Source organism: Poecilia reticulata, linkage group LG12, assembly GCF_000633615.1.
Source record: "Poecilia reticulata strain Guanapo linkage group LG12, Guppy_female_1.0+MT, whole genome shotgun sequence".
NCBI classification, from domain to species: Eukaryota; Metazoa; Chordata; class Actinopteri; order Cyprinodontiformes; family Poeciliidae; genus Poecilia; species Poecilia reticulata.
The window spans coordinates 16,923,789-16,943,138 of NC_024342.1; the positions used below are offsets into that span (position 1 = coordinate 16,923,789).

Consider the following 19,350-nt stretch of genomic DNA (forward strand, 5'->3'; position numbering starts at 1 on the left):
TTTTTTAGATAAGCATGAGTGTTTCTAAATTAGATCTTTTAACCTCCATGTTGACAAACAGGTTGTCTTTAAGTGAATTCTTGATCACAAAGGTCAGACAGTTGAATTACTTTTCACAAAGGGCCAGTTTGTTTTGGATAGCTTTTCCCCCACTTCCATAAAACTCTTTAAATAAATGTTTTTTATTGCTATTTTACCCAGGTTATCTGTGATGTAAAAATTAGTTTGATGGTTTGAAACAAAAGAGAAGCAGAGGAAAACTTTAAAGGTGAAAATACCTTTCGTAATTTGTGGTGAAAGGTGAAAATATTCCCCCTAATTAGCTTTATTCGTGTATAAAAGTAAAAAAAAAAAAAATGTGTTAAAAACTTTATAAATTCTGATCTGGAAGTTTCACAAAGTTTGAAGGTGCATCAGAGTTGTAAATAAACCTGCAGTTTGCGTTTAGGATGAGGAGCTCTGTCATACACACTAACTAAACTAACACAGCAAAAAAAAAAAAGAAACTTAATGATCTACTCTTGAAGTGCACTTGAGATGACGTAGTGCACATACAGCCGCGCCAAGGGCAAAAGTATAATCGGGACGCAAGAAAGCAAAAAAAAAAAAAGAAAGAAAAAAGTTGTTCCTGGAAACAGAGGAAAAGGATCGCGGGGAAGCTGCGGAGGGATTTCTAACCGGCTCAACTTTTTTTCTCACTTATCAAAAACTCGGCAAGAAACACCAGAAATGAGAATAAAGTGAACAACTCGGAGGACTGAAGGGTCCGGTCAGTTTGGGGAACAGTGTCCGCTCATTGCAAGTAAGTTGATGCGTCACAATGACGCGGTGATAAATAGTCTTTTTTTTTTTTAATAAAAGTTTTGCAGATATGTATCAGGCTACAAAACGTACAATTAACTTGCTTGTGAGTTCTCACAAATGTTCCATGCCACCGTTACCAATTAGGACTCCGTTTTCTAAATCGGTTCATAGCTGTTGGTATCAACAGCTATGAACCTTGAGGTTCTTAATGATATGTTGATTTTCAGGCAGTCGGACTTTATTATGCGCCCCGTCTTCGAATTTGAATTTGATAATTAAAAAGTGATTAATTTGAATGATGTAGCGTCTTTTCACAGGCAACATCACAATATACCACACAGTGTTACAGTTAAAACATGGTTTTATTTTACTTATTAAACCCATCAGACAATCATGCAAATATTTCAAGAGTTATAAAAAAAAGTCATCCGTTTTTTTTGTTGTTTTTTTTCTTTAAACGAGTAAACACTCTCAAGACAACATAAACAAAAGGAACCTTTTTCCAGGTATAAAAGTCTGAAAAAAGTGATCCAGTTATATTTGGACCCTGGAGCTAACAGCAGACTTTAACAAGGACTTGAGGTCTTGAGTTGGAATATGTCTTTAATAATTCCTGTCATGGAGAAACGAGCTTAAGTTAAAGTCTGATGTTATGTTAGGGCTTTTTAGGGAAGTGTTTCCCAACCCTGGTCCGAAAAGACACACTGCCCTGCATGTGTCAGATGTTTCCCTACTTCAAACGCATATAATTTCAGTTGATAGGTGATTAACAGGCTTTTGCTGAACTGCAATCATCTGTATCAGATATCTTAAATAAGGGAAACAACCAAATATACTGGACAGTGTGCACTGAAGACCAGAGTTGGGAAACATTGAGTTAGAATGAGAACAAATTCTAAAATGAAAAGGTGCCAGTGCAAAGACATCAAACTTTGTTCAAGTGTATTGTTTTTTTTTTTGTTGTTTTTTTTTTTGAGGAAGCAAAATCAAAAAACAAATTGCAACAGGACAGAAATTCCAATTAGGAAACTTCAAGAACATGGTGAAAACCTACAGTCACCACAAAGTGTGATTACTAATCCAGGAGCAGGTGGTTGATTATAAACAGGGTGCAACTGTGTGGGAAGGCAAGTAGCTGATGTTGAACCTGGAAGAAGGAGAAGTGGCAGATGGAACACACAGGGAAGTAAAATCACTGAAACCAGAACACAGTGCAATGCATGAAACCCAACGAACAGGTTTAATAAAAGTATTAATCCAAATTCAAACGAAAATGAGACATTTAGAAACAGAAGCATCGGGAAACCATAACTGAATACACAGTTTATGGAGCAGTTCTAAAATAAACCAGGAACACGGATCAACGCAAAAACACACAAAACCAAAAACCACAACTCAGAGCAGAAATTTAATATGACAGAGCAATAACAGAAGAATTGAATGAGCAAAATAAGAAAATTAAAGAGGGACAAATTCCAAAATGAGACAAAAAAGTCCTGAAGATTACAACATGGAGTTGGTGTAAAACCTTAAGGATACGACAAAATAACGGCTCCTTTTTCAATTCAGAATATAGTGTTTATGACTTAGTAATTCAAAAAACCAAAGCGATCAATGAGTTTGCCAAAAAGTTGTGATATGACAAACTAATGTAAATAGAGTAAAAATATTCATATATTTTTTTACATTCAAATTATTATCTTTTAGACAAGAATTTAAAAGATTTTCTCTGCATTCAGTTCAATTTCGATTTTTCCATATGCATCCCGATTTGGAAATTAATTAAAACTAAATTGCATCATTTTCAAGACTATGAACATTTCTTATTTTTATTTACATACTGAATGGATTTATTGTGTATACTCAATTTTTGATTTATTTGTCCTTTTTGAGATTATTTCTTTAAACTTTTTTGTATATTTGAAGGCATTACCCTTGGACACCCATCTTTGATATAAAACCATCTTCTCAAGACACAGCTGTGGGAATAAGAGTTCTTCATGAGCGCAGATCCTTTGCCGAATCTGCCTCAGCCATGAGTGGAAAAGGTTGCCAGCTCCTGGTGTCTCCCTGCAGCATTCCTCCATCACTGAATACAATCAGAGGCCACCAGTCCCAGACCATCGGGATACCCCTGTCTTCCTCACCTCAACAAGCCGGACTTAGGTCGTCCACAGGCAGAACGGAGAAAGCAAAAAGCAGAAGCATCCATTCTTTAGCTTTTGGAAACCAAAATGAGGGCCATGTTGTCCTCCCTAACCTGAGCCTCCGCAGAAAAGTGTTGACCAATGGGAAAACTTTAACGGTGCCACCCGGGAACCCAGAGCAAATACCCGCTTTTCCACTTCAGAGCACAACTAAGACAACTGCCAGGAACGCAAAACTCCTAAACTCTTCTATCTACAGTGTCAAAGGTAAAAAAACAAAACTTGAAAGGATGAAAATGTCTTGCAAAAATGCTTGTGTGAGTAAAATCTAGGTGTTACTTTATTTTCAAAAACAGCATTTTAAAGCTTTTCACTGCCTTACAAAAGTATTCAAACTCATTAAACTTCTCACATTTTCTTACCCTGCATCTCATTGGGGTTTTATGTGTTTTTATTTGAATAAATAAAAAATCCCTACTAATATTGGACACTTTCCATGTCTCTGCACGGTTTCAGGGTGATGTGGAGTATTTGTTTTCCATCACCCATATGTTGTTTTTTTTTTTTTTTTTTTTTTTTACAGAGCACTTAAAGTTCAATGTTCTCATCTCAATAGAGTAACTTCTTTTACTCAACTTAGACCTGTCTACAGCTTCATCCACCTGAGCTGAGCATCTCTACAGCTACTCTGGAGTTACAAGGGGTCTTTTTGGAACAATGATCTCCTTTAGAATAATGGCCATGTCTTTTTCAAAGCTTTTCAAAGCATCTCTGCAGCTTCATCCCTCATCTGTGTGCTCTCTATGTTTAGGGGCATTAGAATAAAATAGACTAAATTCAATGCATGCTACTCAAACAACACTGAAGACCTATAATTTCCAGTGTGGTTCACAGTTATTTCATAGCTCATAGCTGCACAGTTAAGATCTGCTGATGGCTAAGTGCTTTTGAGTTTGGTTTTTATCTAATTTTGTCCCCAAAACTTATATGCTCTAGTGCAGTATAACCCAGGTTATTTTTTAAAGTTCTGGATTGTCTCCAGCTGATTTTGCAGTGTCTGGATCCACATTTGATGCCTCTGGTCCGGCAGCGGGTGTTAACCTAACAGTGACCAGTAGTCCTATAAGTGCTTTCTCAGTGCCAACATTTCCTGCGAGACTTCGGCCTCCGTCCTCTCACAGTGTGCCATTTTCTCACAACGATGCCAGGTGAGCGATATCTCAGTGTTATGCCATTGTATGAGGCCCTCACAAGATTTGATATTATTTCTAAAGCAAACAGGAATCTTTTTCAGGTCCTTATTTTCCAGAGAATCCCTGGCGTCCACCACCCTCAGCCTGTTTGAAACCCAGTCTGTGTTTAGTAGCAAACAGGACTGGGCATATGGCTACCGTGTGCTCCCCCCCGTGGGACTACCTCAGAGCTGCGCCCAAGCCAGTGAGGGCGGTGAACAACTCAGCCTCTCCCCCGGCACGGCCATGTCGGGCACCACCGCGTCAGGAGAAACAAGCGCCTCTGCCTCCCTGCCCTCGTATCTTTTTGCTGCTGAGGCTGGAAGCCCGAGACAATCTCATGCGAAGAAGAGAGCGCTTTCCACGTCGCCATTGTCAGACGTCATGGGGATTGACTTTAACAGCATTATACGGACTTCGCCCACGTCGCTTGTGGCTTACATCAACGGTTCTCGCAGCTCTCCGTCATCCCATCTCACCCTCTCTCCTGTTCACTCTGATGGATATGGTCATTTCTTAGGAGTGAAAGGTCGCTGTATACCCCACCACCATCCATGCAGCGTGCCGGGCCCTACCCAAGCATTAACCCTGCTGTCAGAGTGTGGCCGTATGCAGGTGCTTGACGAGGGAGGGGGCCTGGAGAACCAGATGGCTAACATGATGGTGGGGCCGCAGTGCCTTTCACATGAAGAAGGGTTCCTGGAAAAGACTTCAGAGAGTTGCAGCCAAATGTCTAACTGCATTCTACCACCGTTGCAGCCAGAGACAGCGTCGTTGACGAGGGTCCAAGAAGCCGCCGTTCCACATGGGCCTCCTCCCCCTTACCACTCGCATCATCACATAAACCCTTCCAGATACCACTGCAAAATGAAGGCCCAGTCTCAGAACACTGCCATGCAATCTCCCATGTTTCCACACAGGCACGGAGTCAGCTTTTTACCACAGATTCCCATGCTGGAGGAGGAGGAAGGGGAGGCGGAGGACTGCGGCACCCACTGCTGCAGGTGGCTGGATTGCACTGCAGTTTACGACCAAAAGGAGGAGCTGGTAAGGCACATAGAGAAGCTGCACGTGGACCAGCAAAAGGCAGAGGACTTCACGTGCTATTGGGTTGGCTGTCCACGAAACTTTAAGCCATTCAATGCCAGATACAAGCTTCTTATCCACATGAGGGTCCACTCCGGAGAGAAACCCAACAAATGCTCGGTATACCTTACATATCTTTCTCTTGCATTTTCATTCTGCTGAAATCACACCTGCATTCTCCTTGTTTCTGATTGTTGTCTGAAAACACTCAATCAGCTGAAAAGGTTTTGCTCCCCTGTGAGACGATATAACTGAATGCCGACAACACAGAAGCATGATAAATGGCGGACCTCGCTAAATTCGCTTCACTATGAAGAAATTAACGCTACAGTGTCTATTTGAAGGCTGCCAAAAAAAAATCGTTATTAGGGTGACTACCCTCATGTGAAATGACATTTGGGAAAGGTCTTCATTTAAAATATGGCCAGTCCGATTCTAACTTAAGCCCTGGGGCAATTAGCAGAGCTCTGTGATAATTGGCATGGGAGTTAACTCAATTATATAGTTATTAAATAAGCACAAAAGAGGCCTTGCACTGCAGCTCTGGCAATACTCACTGGGCCTCTGCAAGCTATTGTGGTTGTCTGCAACCAAAGGGTTTGCCAGGACTGAGCCCGAAAAGCTTGGCTGCTGTCCTGGGAAGGTGATGCCCCTTTGGCAACAGAGATAGTTTATTTTAAAATGTTTCAGATGGGGAGATAAAGCAAAGCAAGCTTCTTTTTTTTTTTTTTTTTTTTACATTGCACCGTCTTTGCACAAGGTAATTAAAAGTTTTCTACAGGAAAAAAAAAGTTTAAAAGTTGTATTAAAATACAAATATTTTCATTTCTAAAGTTTAGATATCCTGCTTGCATTTAACAGATCCCTTTCAATTAAGCACAACAATTAGTGCATTTAATTACATCTTAATTACTATAAATAATAGAACAAGACATGAGAAACAAAAACCAAAAAAGTGTAACCATGCATGGGGTTATGTCCTTCCTTAATTTGTCCTTTGTCCTCTTTTTCCTTTAAAACTGGAAACATTGTTGTTTAGTATAACGTTATTTTTCGGTCTTAACAATACATAAAATGTTTTTCCTTTGTTTTGTTTTTTTGTTTTTTTAAAGAACATAAAGTCATAGACGGATTTGCGTATGCACAGTGCTAGGTCAATAAATCTGTGTTGCCTTGCCTAGGGGGTTATGCAGGTTTTGCATCTCTAGACAAATTTTATCAGCGTAAAAATGTCTCTTTGCATCGTAAAGGTTGTTTGACATGCACAATAGTGGAACTAGTTTATTTCTTAGACACGTATACGTCTAGAATGTGTTGTCTTTTCCTCACTCCCACTTCTGACTTGGATGAGTAATTAACAAGTCATCGGCTAAACATGGTTTAGTACATTGATGCTTTTAACAAGTTAAATATTAACATCATGCATACCTGCAGTCGACCTTCTGCTCCAAAATACTCACTTATTAGTTGAAACTGGCTCTGTTGCCATGGCAGCTGCCGCTGTTGGATGGCTCCCTTTAATCATTCGGTGATGAAACATTTATGGCTGCAGCTTATTGCCAAAAGGAGAATTTGAACCTGTAGTTGTTTCTCCAGAAAACACCTAAGCAGGAAAAGAAAAGCTTTTACACAGGCTACCCACAGTCATTTTCTTTTTTCTTTTTTTTTTTACATTTTGAAGCAGTTTGCATGTCTTAGACATTTTTTCCCCATGAGTAAAATTTATTTTAAGAAGATAAATTATTTTAAAATGTAGAAATATGTATATATTTTTTAAGTAAATAGATGACAGCTATAGGGCTGCAGTATGGTATATGAGGCACATTGTGCCACCAACACAATAAGTAGCTCTTGTTTCACAGTGGACATATGGGGCAGGCTAAGACTTGTGCTGTTATCCCACAATCTGGTCAACAATCAGTTTCGTTTTAAAAATACAACCGTTACTCACCAGTTTGTTTTAGGTAACCTAAGCAACAATAGTTTTACAGGTATACTCATCACTGTGAGGGTAAATGTGAATTTTAGACAACTTGTAAATATATATATTTTTTAAGTACTAGTACTACTGTACTAGTATTTTGGTACCAGTACATTTATACTGGTACCAAAGTATATTCACTTGTAAGTGGAGAAATTATTTTCACTTATGGAAATAATATCTTCTTGTAAGTGTGATGACTTAAAACAACCCACTGTATCTTACTAAAAAAATTAATGTGAGTTAGTTTAGTCTTATTTCAACTGTACTAAGATATTTGCACTAGAAACTAGACTAAAAATACTTTGTAAGACTTTGTGCTTCCGCAGTGTGTGAGCTAATGCCTCACAGAAAGCTTACCATGATTAATTTGCCTCTAACGTTTTTTGTCGTATTTCAATTTACATTTAATCTTTCCTTTCTTTCTCATTTTATTCTCCACCCAGTGAAGTTTTAAATGTGCTTTGTAAATAAACTGACACTGACAAGCTCGGAGAAACAGCAGATCCAAGAATACCATCTATGCGATCATTGATATCGCCTCGGAAACGGCGCTTTGTTGACAAGCCCCTTGATGCGTTTTTGTTCAGTAACTGTTAGCATCTTTTCTGTTGCACCCTGCCTGTGGGTCAGTGTTTCAGATGATGAAATCCTCAGAGGCCTTCCAATTTTATCTTGAGAAATTGTAAAAGATATTTGAATTTTCTAGTATTACCTAATACCTAGAAAGTATGTGTAGTTAAAAGAGTTTCACAAACAGAGAGATAAAAAAAAAGGCACAAAAAATTTGGCCTAACAGGGTGTTGAAGTGACCTCAAAGCCGAACCGGGCACCAGACAGAGTCTGCTGGCACAGATTGCAGCTGTCATTGTTCAGCTGGGGTGTGAGTACCTGCCAGGATCTGTCAGAAGTTGGCTGTGAGACTGAGGAGCCGCACCGCTTTCTTTTCAATCCTAAACATCCCTTGTGGCACAGCAAAAAGCCCTCCTCAGGAGAGCTTTGTGACACAGAGAAGCGGAGAGGGACACAGCTATCTACCTCTGGACTTGGCTGGATTGCTGCCAGGGTTTTAGTTTTAAGTTAGTTCAGTCCAGTTTTGGTGTTTAGAGGCTATTTATCTATGTTTGCATTGCTTCAGGCAGGTGTCTTTTTCCTGTTGTTGTTGTCGTCTTGCCCTAATTCAGCCATTATTGCAAGGCCTTTATAGTGCTATTAGAAATAGACGACATGAACCAAGATTTTTCACACAAGAGATGTATGAAACGTTTTACATATTTTCTATTTTCTGTTTCATGTTTCCAAATTAATTTCCACTTCCACCAACTGTTTGGAATTCTTCCTGAACCTTTTTTTTTACAAACCTTATGATTGGACCATGTAAATACCTTTCCTGGAATTGAAGTAAAAATCTGTTTTTGCAATTTATTGCAAAAACAAGATTGGCTTGTTTGATTTTTTTTTTCTTTCAGTCAAAAATTACTGTTGTGTTGAGAAAGAATGGCAAGAATTTCTCATTCTGTGAGGGAAAAAAAGTTCATTTATTTCTGGCAGTTATGACCAAGAGATATAAGAATGTGAGGAATCCAGTCCTGGAGAAAGAATAACAATATCAGACATGCTCCTTGACCATGAGGCTTCATTAGGACAAAAAAAAAAGATTCCCGTCACAAACCACCCCTTCTAACCCCCCAGGAAGAGGGCAACATGACTCTGGACTTAGGAGAAAAGGCTTTGAATGATTTGCATGTTTTAGGGATGAAGTCATTGGTCACATGATGAGATAACCACTTATGTTGACTGGAATATTTTCCTCAAACACCAGACAGCCCACATAAGACCTTCTGTATGGTGCTGTCATTCATTAAAGTACTTATCAGTCTTACAGAAAACATTCATATTTATTAGCTTACTAAACGTTGCTGTTTATTTATTCATAATTCGTAGCTGCCAAATGCTGTCAAAGTGATGTAAGATGTATGGTTAACAACAAAATGCAGCTGTGGTTATGCATGTTTAAACACTGACCCCTGCTGGTCAGAATGCAAACGTGAAAAGTTTGGGTCAGATTGACTTTGGTCAAATCTAAACTCTGAAATAACTTCTTTGTAACCAAATTCGCCAGTTATATTGAAACATATTGAAACATTGAGCTGAAACATATCACTGTAAAAACAAACAGTAAAGCCTTACATTATCCATGCTTCCAAACTGATTTAGATTATTTGCTAGGTTAGCCACTGCAAAAACTTATCATTACTTCTAGTCAGAAATTATTATTTTTTTATTAAATCTGATCCTGTCAGAAGGGATGTGGGGTTTAGCTGTACATGTGTGGCAACAATGCTGTAGATGCCTCCTAACACTACTGTGCCTTGCAAAGTATTGTGTTATCTAACCTCTGTAGGTTTCACATAACACCTGCATTTGTACTGAGATTAATTGAACCAAGTTGTATTTGGGGGGTATCAGTTTAAAATGGGTACATTTTGTATCCCTTCACATCTCATTTATGGACGATTTGTGTTGGTCTTTCATAGATTTTGGAAACATTTTTTAGTCCAAAAAGTAATCTTGTCCTTGTACAATCAAGTTACAATATGTCTAGAGCAGTGGTTCTTAACCCGGGTTCGATCGAACCCCAGGGGTTTGATGAGTCGGTCTCATGGGTTCGGCGGAGCCTCAGCCGCGGAGGTAAAGACGCACTTGTGTAAAGTTGTGATGATACGCCCCGCTTTGCCATCACTTGCTTTAATTACTTCAGCAAAGCTCACCGTTTTTACCAAATTCTGTGTACTTCTAAATCTGCTCCATAGTTGCATCTTTTCGGGGTTGCTACTGCCTCTAGTGGCGTGGGGGTGGTAACACAATTAATATAATTACATTACTAAATCAGAATACCGCGAAGTCTTGTTTATTAATTTTTCATTGTCTTAAGAATGTAGAGCTAATTAAATGATCTAAACAAGACCTTAAAGTGATTCCAGTTTCTCTCGATGGCCAACCTGTTGATACTGTGGCAAATTTTAAATACCTTTGGTCGTTCCTAGACAGTCAGCTCAACTTTGCTGAAAACACTGATTATATTTTGAAGAACTGTTCTCAGAGACTCTACCTTTTAAGAAGACTTAGTGATCTTGTTACCCATATGTCTTGAATTTGGAAAAAAATATATAGCCTATATATTTATCACTAGGGTTCAGTGAATGCGCATATGGGTTCGGTATCTCAAAAAAGGTTAAGAACCACTGGTCTAGAGATACCAAACCTTCTTAATAGTGGATTTATTTTCAAAAGTATACCGTAAAAACGCAGTTTCATTGTGAAACCAAAATAAAAGTTTTTTTTTTCTTTAAAAATGGAGAAAACATTTACAGCTAGAAAACAGCTATTTGTCGTTCAACCAAATAGCTGGCTGAGTATAACAGACTGCCTGTTATACTGCCTGTCAACTTTTTGGGGGGCAAACTGAATCGTAGCTGAACATAGACAACACCAGTAGATTACACGCTACTTGTTAACAAGCTTAAGGTGCTGTATTGATAGCTAGTCATCTTTACCTGCATCCAGCAGCTTTACTCAACAGTCGGTTAGTTTGGGGGGAAAACTGCGAAAAGTTCTTTGCGTTTTGCTGCTTTGCTGCCATGATTCTAACACACACCTGCGTAGCTCTGCGCAGCAGCAGCAGGTCTCCTTGACTGCGGCACAGGTGTAAACACAGCGCGTGCGTTGTAGCGCTCATGTTGCGTTTAAAGGCAGCTCGGAAAAACAGGTTACGACATGTTAACAACGAATGAAACAGTTTTAAGTGCTGATAAAAGTGACAGAGGACACAAATATGGGAAGTGCGGAAACCCCGGCTGTATCAAATTGACAGAGGAATAACAGAGAGTTGGCCATTCTCAGGTAAAAACCCAGCGCATACAGCGATCATATTTTTGTTTTTTTGTTTTTTTGTTTTCATCCAGACGGCTCCCCCCGCCCTCCTCCTGCAATGGCACGGCGCCCCCCTAGGGGACGTACCCCACAGTTTGAGAACCTCTGCCATAGACCATTAGCGTAGACGTTTTTCCATCAAGAGCAAAACGTCTACACTGTTTTTCATTTAAAAAAAAAAAAAAAAAAACAGAGCAACCCAATCCAGAGCTGCAGGTTGCATGTTCACTCACGTGGACTTCTAACAAAATATGTTGCTTGTGGTTCTAATCTGTTGAAACAAAGTGTGTTAGCATATGTGAATACTTGTGCAAGGAACAATAAGTGACTTTTTTTTCTGCAAACTTGGCATTTTACAATTTAGGCCTCATTTTATAACAACACCTTTCATTTTAATGAGACTTGTTTCAAATCTTTACTTTTTACAAGCTGCCAGTCTATAAGCAGGACTCATTTTAACCACATTTTATGTTTACACTGTCACAGTTTGAAGGCTGCAGCAAGGCTTTTTCTCGACTTGAAAACCTGAAGATTCACCTGCGCAGCCACACAGGGGAGAAACCCTATCTGTGTCAGCACCCAGGGTGCCACAAGGCTTTCAGCAACTCGAGCGACAGAGCTAAACACCAGCGAACACACCTGGACACAGTCAGTGGTGCCTCATCACAATCACACGATATAATTAGAGATGTTGTTTTGATTCTTTGGATCAGAAAGTGTTCACCGTCTGGGTTTATGTGTCTGTGGTTGTGCAGAAGCCATATGCCTGCCAGGTGCCTGGCTGTGCAAAACGCTACACTGACCCCAGTTCATTGAGGAAACACATGAAGTCTCATTCTACCAAAGAGCGGCAGTTACGGAAGAAGGTGAGTACCCTAATGCTAAAATTGCAGAATAAAGCAGATGGGATTTTTTTCTTTTTTTTTTTTATGGATTATATAAGCAGTAGAAGGACAGGGAATTCAAACGTTGTGGTCACTGAATGAAAATCCTTGGGCTGTTTTTGTAGAGGATCTCAGGAATTTGCTGTTTGAAGTTAAGCTTTAGAAACGGGTTTCACTTCGGTAGCATGACAGCCGTGAACATGAAATAAACCTCTCTTACATACAGAACGTGACACATTTCATTTTATTGTGCTTTCCTTCATCCTAATTAGCTCTGTGACAGGCTTTTCATCCCACTCACTTACCTCTGCAACTTAACTGTACACAGATGATCATTATCTTTAATTAAAGGTGTGCATGCGGTTAGATGGAAATGACTTGCAGCCAAGTTTGTCAATTTATGCACACTTAGATTAACAGAAGTGTGCATAAATTGGTCTCACAAAATTACTGAGTAATGTTGTTTGTCTTAGTGTTTTCCCTCTGAGAGTCACTCCATTAAGAGTTGCACTTTACAGTAGCGCAATTTTGCTATTAGGATTTTTGCATGTTAGTGAGAAAAGGTTTTTCATTTTGAGGTGTGTGTCATCGAAGATGCCAACAAAAATCATGAGGATTTGCAGAGATACATTTTTCTGTTAGTTTAAATATAAGTTAGCGAATTTCAAAGATGTTTTTAAATAAAATCTGTGTGATATGAACATTTTTTATTGCCTTCTGCACAAATAACTTTAGTGTTTGCTGAAAGCATAGAGTAAAAAAAAAATACATGTCTTGACTTTCATACATAAAGATTAAAGAAATAATGGACAAAGAAAATTCCAACATGCTCTAAGAGTTACAATTCTATGGAAATTTGCATGTTTATCACAAAAGTGTGAATCTTTGAGAATGCTGTTTAGATTGTCCTAAACTTATGCTTCTGGATTCTTGCTACATCTGATGAACAATTTTTTCATTAATTAGTAATTAAATAATATAAAAATGAATATGCAATAAATGGGTTTTCGGAGTAAAACATCTTCTGGTAGACAATAGAAAACTTTGTATAGCAAGTAACATTTAAGAACTTTTTTAGGTGTCTTCAAGTCTGTAATGCTTAATAAAGAGATGTGATTACCTTAGCTACTACATTTCAGCGCCTGGAATGATTTTGCCAATGCAGACAGCTGACTGGCAGATAATCTTACAGGAGGGGGCGTGGACCCTTTTAATGACTGTCATCAGCGGGATTATTTACAGAAGTAGTAGAAAATTGAAAATGACGTAACATTAGAACACAAATAGAACAATAGTGATGTAGTGAACTCTCTGTCAGTGTCTCTGCTGCCCATATTTGTTTATTTTTAGCCTTTTGTGTCGTTTCTGTAGATGAAATCTTCCACCGATGCAGCCCAAGGAACACTGGCTGACTGTTTGACCATTCACCCTCTACATCCCGACATTTCCCCGCCGGCAAGGCTAGACAACAGCTTGAACCCAGCTCTCGGTGCGTCTCATGAGACATACTGCTGTACGTCAAAGTTTTGCATGTTCGCATAAATGCATTTAATATGAGAAATAAAATAAAAACATCACAGTTCTGAGGTGTCTGTAATTCCTATTCCTCAGGTGCAACACAAGGACAGGATCCTTATCACAGTCCCTGCTTGGCTCAGATGTTCTCCATGCCAGATAACTACAGGTAAAAATTGTATTTATTTTTATCATTATTATATTCAATACATTTGCTACGTTTTCACTAAGAGGGAGTAAACCACTCAAACAATGGTTGTCATGGTGTCAAGGCTCCAAACTTGATTAAAATAATCCGTTTTTGCAAAAATCCACTTATTTGTTCTTGCATTAAAAAAAATGGATTTCCTTATTTTTTTCCATTTCATTTCACCTTGATGCACGTTAATCATATCGAGACACAAGGTCTCATGTTCGAGTCCAGCTTGTTTTAAATAGACATACAAAACATGCATGCGTTACAACAAACTACAATCCACACGATTCACACAACTAATTAATTAAGAGTCTAACTGAGAGTAAAAGACAGCAGCAACAAAACATCAAGAACAGGAGCCGCCACTCAACAATTAAATTACTGTTTGTGCTTTTGCTTTTTGCGAGTATGTGCAGTGGATGCTACAAGAAAAAGCTTTTCACATTTAAATGCCACAAACATTAGTCACTTTTCAACCTGGGTAAAATGCCTCTCCAGTCACTCTTCTCTTCAAAGAACCTAATGAAGGATTTTTTTGTCCTCGTGAGAAGCCAGATGCTTACGGCTCCTCAATGGTTCAAATTGTTCTCCGGCCAGCGGTGGGCCAAAGCTTTCCCTGCGGGACGTCCGAGCAGACAATCGGCTTGTGAGAGCAGACCTCGCCTTGCCTCATTGGTCTCAGCCGCTCCCATCAATGGATGCTATAGCCACCACCAAGAGCTGCCGGGGAATTCCATGAGTGAATCATAAAATCTAGAAAATGCCATCTATGCTCCAATGAGCGAAGGCTTTAATTACTCTTTTAGTTGTTAAATCAGTTGAAAAATCTTTGCTGGATTTTTTTATTTTAATTTGACAGTGTTTCTCAGTCGGTGTTTTGTCTAAAACTTTACCTTAAAATTCATCTAATTTGCATGTAGCCTTGAAAAATCAATACCAGCTACTGTATCATTTTAAGCAATACAGATTTATCTTAAAGTAATGCCTGATTTTTCAGTAGTGCTTAACAAATATGCACATTTAAATTTTCCAGGATAACCTTTCTGCTAAAAGTAAAGTGAAGAAATGGAGTAAGAGTTTGTATCAGATAAAGTGCATTTCGACATTAAAAACCAGAGAGGTTTTTCTTTTTAAATACATTTTCTCTTGAACACTGTGTAGAGAAAATCTTGCAGCAGTCACGTTTTGTGCCACCGGTTTATCAAATGCACTAAAACTAATTCTCAAAGCTGTTTGCAAGGATTAGATGTGATCTGACTGGAGTTCGCTCCTCTTTGCAAATCTGAAAATACGCCCAAAAACGGACTTGCAAAAGTTTAGAAAATACATCTTAAATTTGAATAACCTATCAAGTGGAAACAATTAATAGAAATATAAAAAAATGTTAATAACACAGTATGTATGAAATTACTCCAAATTCAGGTGTTGCTGGACAGGATTTATTTTTTTTATCTTTCAGGCTTGCTAATCAAAGTAACTGGGCGGGACAAATAATGAAGTTGCTGTGCAACAATCAGATTTTGGGGTCTCTTTGTTGTGCTTTGTTGGCAGCTTAAATTAACTAATGATGGATTTATTTCACAGAAAATATGAAATGATGATATTAACACACAATTTTTATTATAATTTTGGATTGTAATACATTATTTTCTATTTGTGGAGTTAATTGATTGACAGCTTATTGTATTTATTTTTCATGCATTTCTTTTATGTCAGATCCTGAATATTGAATGATGTTTTTTCACAAAAATATGGCATTTTTGCTGAATGTTAATATTGACTTTAAGAGCTGTACTGTTTCTCCACACGTTGATATAGTTTTACCATATATAAAACCATGATCATTTCAATCCAAGTTTCCACATATGATATTGTATTTGATAATGTTTCCTTATAATAATGACCAACTGGAGAGGTTTGAAATATGTTCAAAGTTGTGTAAGAAATATTTATTCTCAACGAGAAGTAGCATTTACTCAAGCTTGAAATACTTCAGGTTTGTTGATGAGCTGATCTCCAGGGACTCCTCCGGGCCTTCCTCCTCCACCTGCCACCCTCTTCCTCCCAGCGGACAGGTGCTGCTGAACAACTGTGATTTGAAGCAACTTGGCCAGCCTCCTGATGTGATGGATCAGAGCCCAGGTACTCCTAGTCTTAAAATTAAAAAAAAATATTCAATGCACACACTCAAAATATCTAAAGAGTCCGTTTACAGTGTCCTGCAAAAGTATTCACATCCTCTTTTGTCCCATTTTGTCACAACAATGTTGGAAAATTTAGCATTATTTGTGTTCACTTCCACTTACTTTGACGCTACTAAATAAATAATTGAGTACAACCAGTTGCCTGCTCAAGTGACCCTTATTTATCCACATGTGTATAATTTCATAAATACAGTTTACCTATGAAGCCCTCTGTAGTTTGCTCAGACAACATTTGTAAACATATAGCATCATGAAGATCACAGAACACATCAGACGGGTAAAGAGTAAAGCTGCATAAAGTATGGCAGACTTACAAAGGCATGAGCATCCATTTCAAACTGACAGGTCAAGCAAAGTGGAGATTAATCTTAGGAGAGGCCAGTGGTGCTGCAGTGTTTCACAGTTCAGATGATAGGACATTTTGACGTTGCATTATAAACCACGGACTGTACATAACAGGCCTTTATGGAAAAGTGGCAGGAACAAAGTCCTGTTATGCTTGCCACATGATTGGAAATATGCAGGTATGTGAAAGAAGGTGCTTTGGTTATACAAAAAATAGCTTTCTGGTCTTCATACAAATGACTTTGTAAATGAACAATGCACATCACCCTTAAAACACTGTCCAAACAGTGAAGTATGCTAATGTCAGCATCTTACTCTGGGAACAAAAAGCAAAACTTTCCGACTCCAAACCTTTGGGGTTATGTCTGCAATTACATTAAAACTGTGCCGACTAGATGTAGTAGAAATATGGTACAGTTCAGATTTTTTTCTGAGAAAAAAATGTGAAAACTGTGGATCACTTTCCTCCCGCTTAATTGTTATTCTCTATTTGGTGATGGTCTATCACATAAAATTCAAACTATGTGCATAGAAGTTTATGGATGTGACTTTGAATACTTGTAAGGCACTGTACAAAGGTTTGCATAATTTGTCAATCACTTTTCAGCTATGCTGTGCAGAACGTCTTTATAATAAGCATTAGCAGCTGATACCGTTTCTTTTCAGTCATAATCAAGTACCTTTCAAATGCATGCCACCTTTAAATAAAACATGTTCCTGCTCAGACTCAGCAGCCACAGAGATCCTGACAAGGTTCTCCGAGATCAAATGTTTGATGTTTAAAAATAGCATGAATAAAAAGGTGGCATTTTCTCCTTCACCCTGAAGAAAAATTCCTTCAGTTCCTGTATTTATGGTAATGCTTATAGAAGCAGGCTTTGCTGCAGTAGTCAGTTATCACCATGACTGGACTTCCTCACAAATAGCCTTTGAGATGCTTAAAGTACATTGTAGAAAGCAGTGAAGGACAAGTACTTTATTGCTTTTTGATGTTCTTCTTTCTCACACTGCATACGTAGATCGCTGTGTTTCTGTTTTCTATCTGCTGCAGGTTTTGACGTCCATGTTCAAGAGTTGCATGCCAGGGATTACTTCTGTATGGTGGACCACAGCTCAAACAAGGTCCCCAGTATCTATACAGAGGCGTGATGCTACTACTAATACTACTCAGTCGTCGTGGGTTTGCACTGCTTCGTATTCTTTTATATTTAAATCAATAATTCACAATAAGAACTTATGGGAGAATGTGCACGAGCCTTCGGAAATTTCGTGTTTTGGTAACACTTTATTTGAAGGGGGTGAATAAGACTGATATGACACTGTCATAAACATGACATAACATCTGTCATGAACATCAGTAAGTCTTCATGAATATTTATGACTCTTGTCATAAAGCGTCATTCGGTAAATCATGACACTTTTAATACAAAGTTGACATTATTGAAAATATCTTTATGACAACTTGACATTATTCTAGACAAAAATGTCTTCGTTATGACAACGTGACATTACCCAAGACGTCGTTGTTATGACAACTTGACATTAAGCAAGATATTATAACTGGTCATGAATGTCATAACAGGTGAATTTTAAAATGTTATCCTTATAAGACAGCATTAACAAGTCACTTGTTGTTACACATACCTTTTGCTGTCATGAGACAATTATCCTCCTCTGTTAAAGTGTATCACAGTAAACTAGTAATGAAGATGTCATTGAGTGTCATTACTCTATCGCTTTAATGACAGTCATGAACATTTCCAGTTACCTCTGTTTATGACAGTGTCATGTCAGTCTTATTCACCCCCGTTCAAATAAAGTGTTACTCGTGTTTTCTTAATTCTTTCCTACACAGTTTGGATATAGCATAAGGTACTTTAATACTTTCAGGTGGCATTTTGCACAATATCAATACTGAATCATAGCAAAGTATGCAAGAGATGATTTATTGCAGTTTTTTCTTAGAAACGTGTCTTGGTAACTATAGTAACAAGACAACCTTTATTATTTGACAGCAATGTCATACATATTACTTGTTGCTTGAATATAGTAGTGTTCAACAAGCGCTCCTGTGTTTAAATAATGAGGGAAATTACTGTTTGGGATCACACCAGTGACTTTTAATGCTTTATTACTGCAAATTATTTAAACTTGATAACATGCTTGGCCTTCAATGAAAGCATTATATAATGCTTCACATTTTTGGACCTCTTTTCTTTCATTTTATGCTTGCATGGTGAGAGAAGGTACATTGTTATAATAATGAATTGTAATGATAGTCTGTTGTTTCCAGTTTGTATTTTAACAAATGATCAAAATTCATATTATTTCCTTGTAAGTTCCACAGGATTTCCCAGGTGTGTTGAATAAGAGAAGTAAATAATTTGTACTCTCATATGTGTTATTTTTTAAAAAATAAATTCTGTCTAGAAATTTTAACTTAATTACTTGTGACTCATTTCTTTTTTTTTACTGATGGACATTTTTATATTGTTTTATTCAGTGAGGAGGGGACGGTCAGAAGAATTGTCTTGAATGCAGTGGCTTGGAGATTTACCACACCCGGACCTGAAAGAGGGATTTAAAACCTGCTGCAGCAAGCCTGATCTGGCTGTAAAACACCGCCATGAAAGACAGCTTGTGAAATAAACTGTAATTGAAAACACTAAAATAGCGTCAGCACTCATGTAGATTCTAAAATATCTGCTTTGACTTGTTTACTCTGCTGCATACGCCCACTTCTCCAAATAGGGGTTTCTATTCTTTATATGAATAGAAATTTGGTGTTGTTGTTGCATGAATTAGAGTTCAGCTGCAAAGCCTTAATGCAGCTGTCAAAAAACTTTGCTCTGGACACATAGTCACACCGCACTATACAAGTCCGTAGTAAGTTTTTTCACAAAATGGTATTTGCTCTTAAAAGGTCGCTTCAAGTAAGAGTTACAATTTTAAACACTGGCTTAAAAACATACCCAAACTGCATAAGTAGACAAACCTTCTCTTCATCATAACCAACATCCACA

General features: G+C 38.1%; 1 protein-coding gene across 4 annotated transcripts in view; it reads left to right on the plus strand.

Annotated features, from left to right (window-relative positions):
• Nucleotides 1-19,140, plus strand: part of glis3 (GLIS family zinc finger 3) — a 35,127-nt gene extending 15,987 nt beyond the window's left edge. Inside the window, exons 1-11 of one of the 4 annotated variants that reach the window (XM_017307702.1) lie at nucleotides 391-802; nucleotides 2,731-3,218; nucleotides 3,994-4,159; nucleotides 4,246-5,389; nucleotides 11,670-11,831; nucleotides 11,939-12,049; nucleotides 13,439-13,580; nucleotides 13,679-13,751; nucleotides 15,775-15,920; nucleotides 17,379-17,503; nucleotides 18,831-19,140. In XM_017307702.1, the coding sequence (XP_017163191.1) occupies nucleotides 2,840-3,218; nucleotides 3,994-4,159; nucleotides 4,246-5,389; nucleotides 11,670-11,831; nucleotides 11,939-12,049; nucleotides 13,439-13,580; nucleotides 13,679-13,751; nucleotides 15,775-15,920; nucleotides 17,379-17,476 (2,421 nt within the window). In that variant the 5' untranslated portion in view covers nucleotides 391-802; nucleotides 2,731-2,839 and the 3' untranslated portion in view covers nucleotides 17,477-17,503; nucleotides 18,831-19,140. Of the gene's footprint in view, nucleotides 1-390; nucleotides 803-2,730; nucleotides 3,219-3,993; nucleotides 4,160-4,245; nucleotides 5,390-11,669; nucleotides 11,832-11,938; nucleotides 12,050-13,438; nucleotides 13,581-13,678; nucleotides 13,752-15,774; nucleotides 15,921-17,378; nucleotides 17,504-18,830 lie in introns of those variants that run through there. The other 3 variants (XM_017307704.1, XM_017307703.1, XM_008424255.1) reach the window with 3 other exon arrangements.
• Nucleotides 19,141-19,350: the final 210 nt, after the last annotated feature.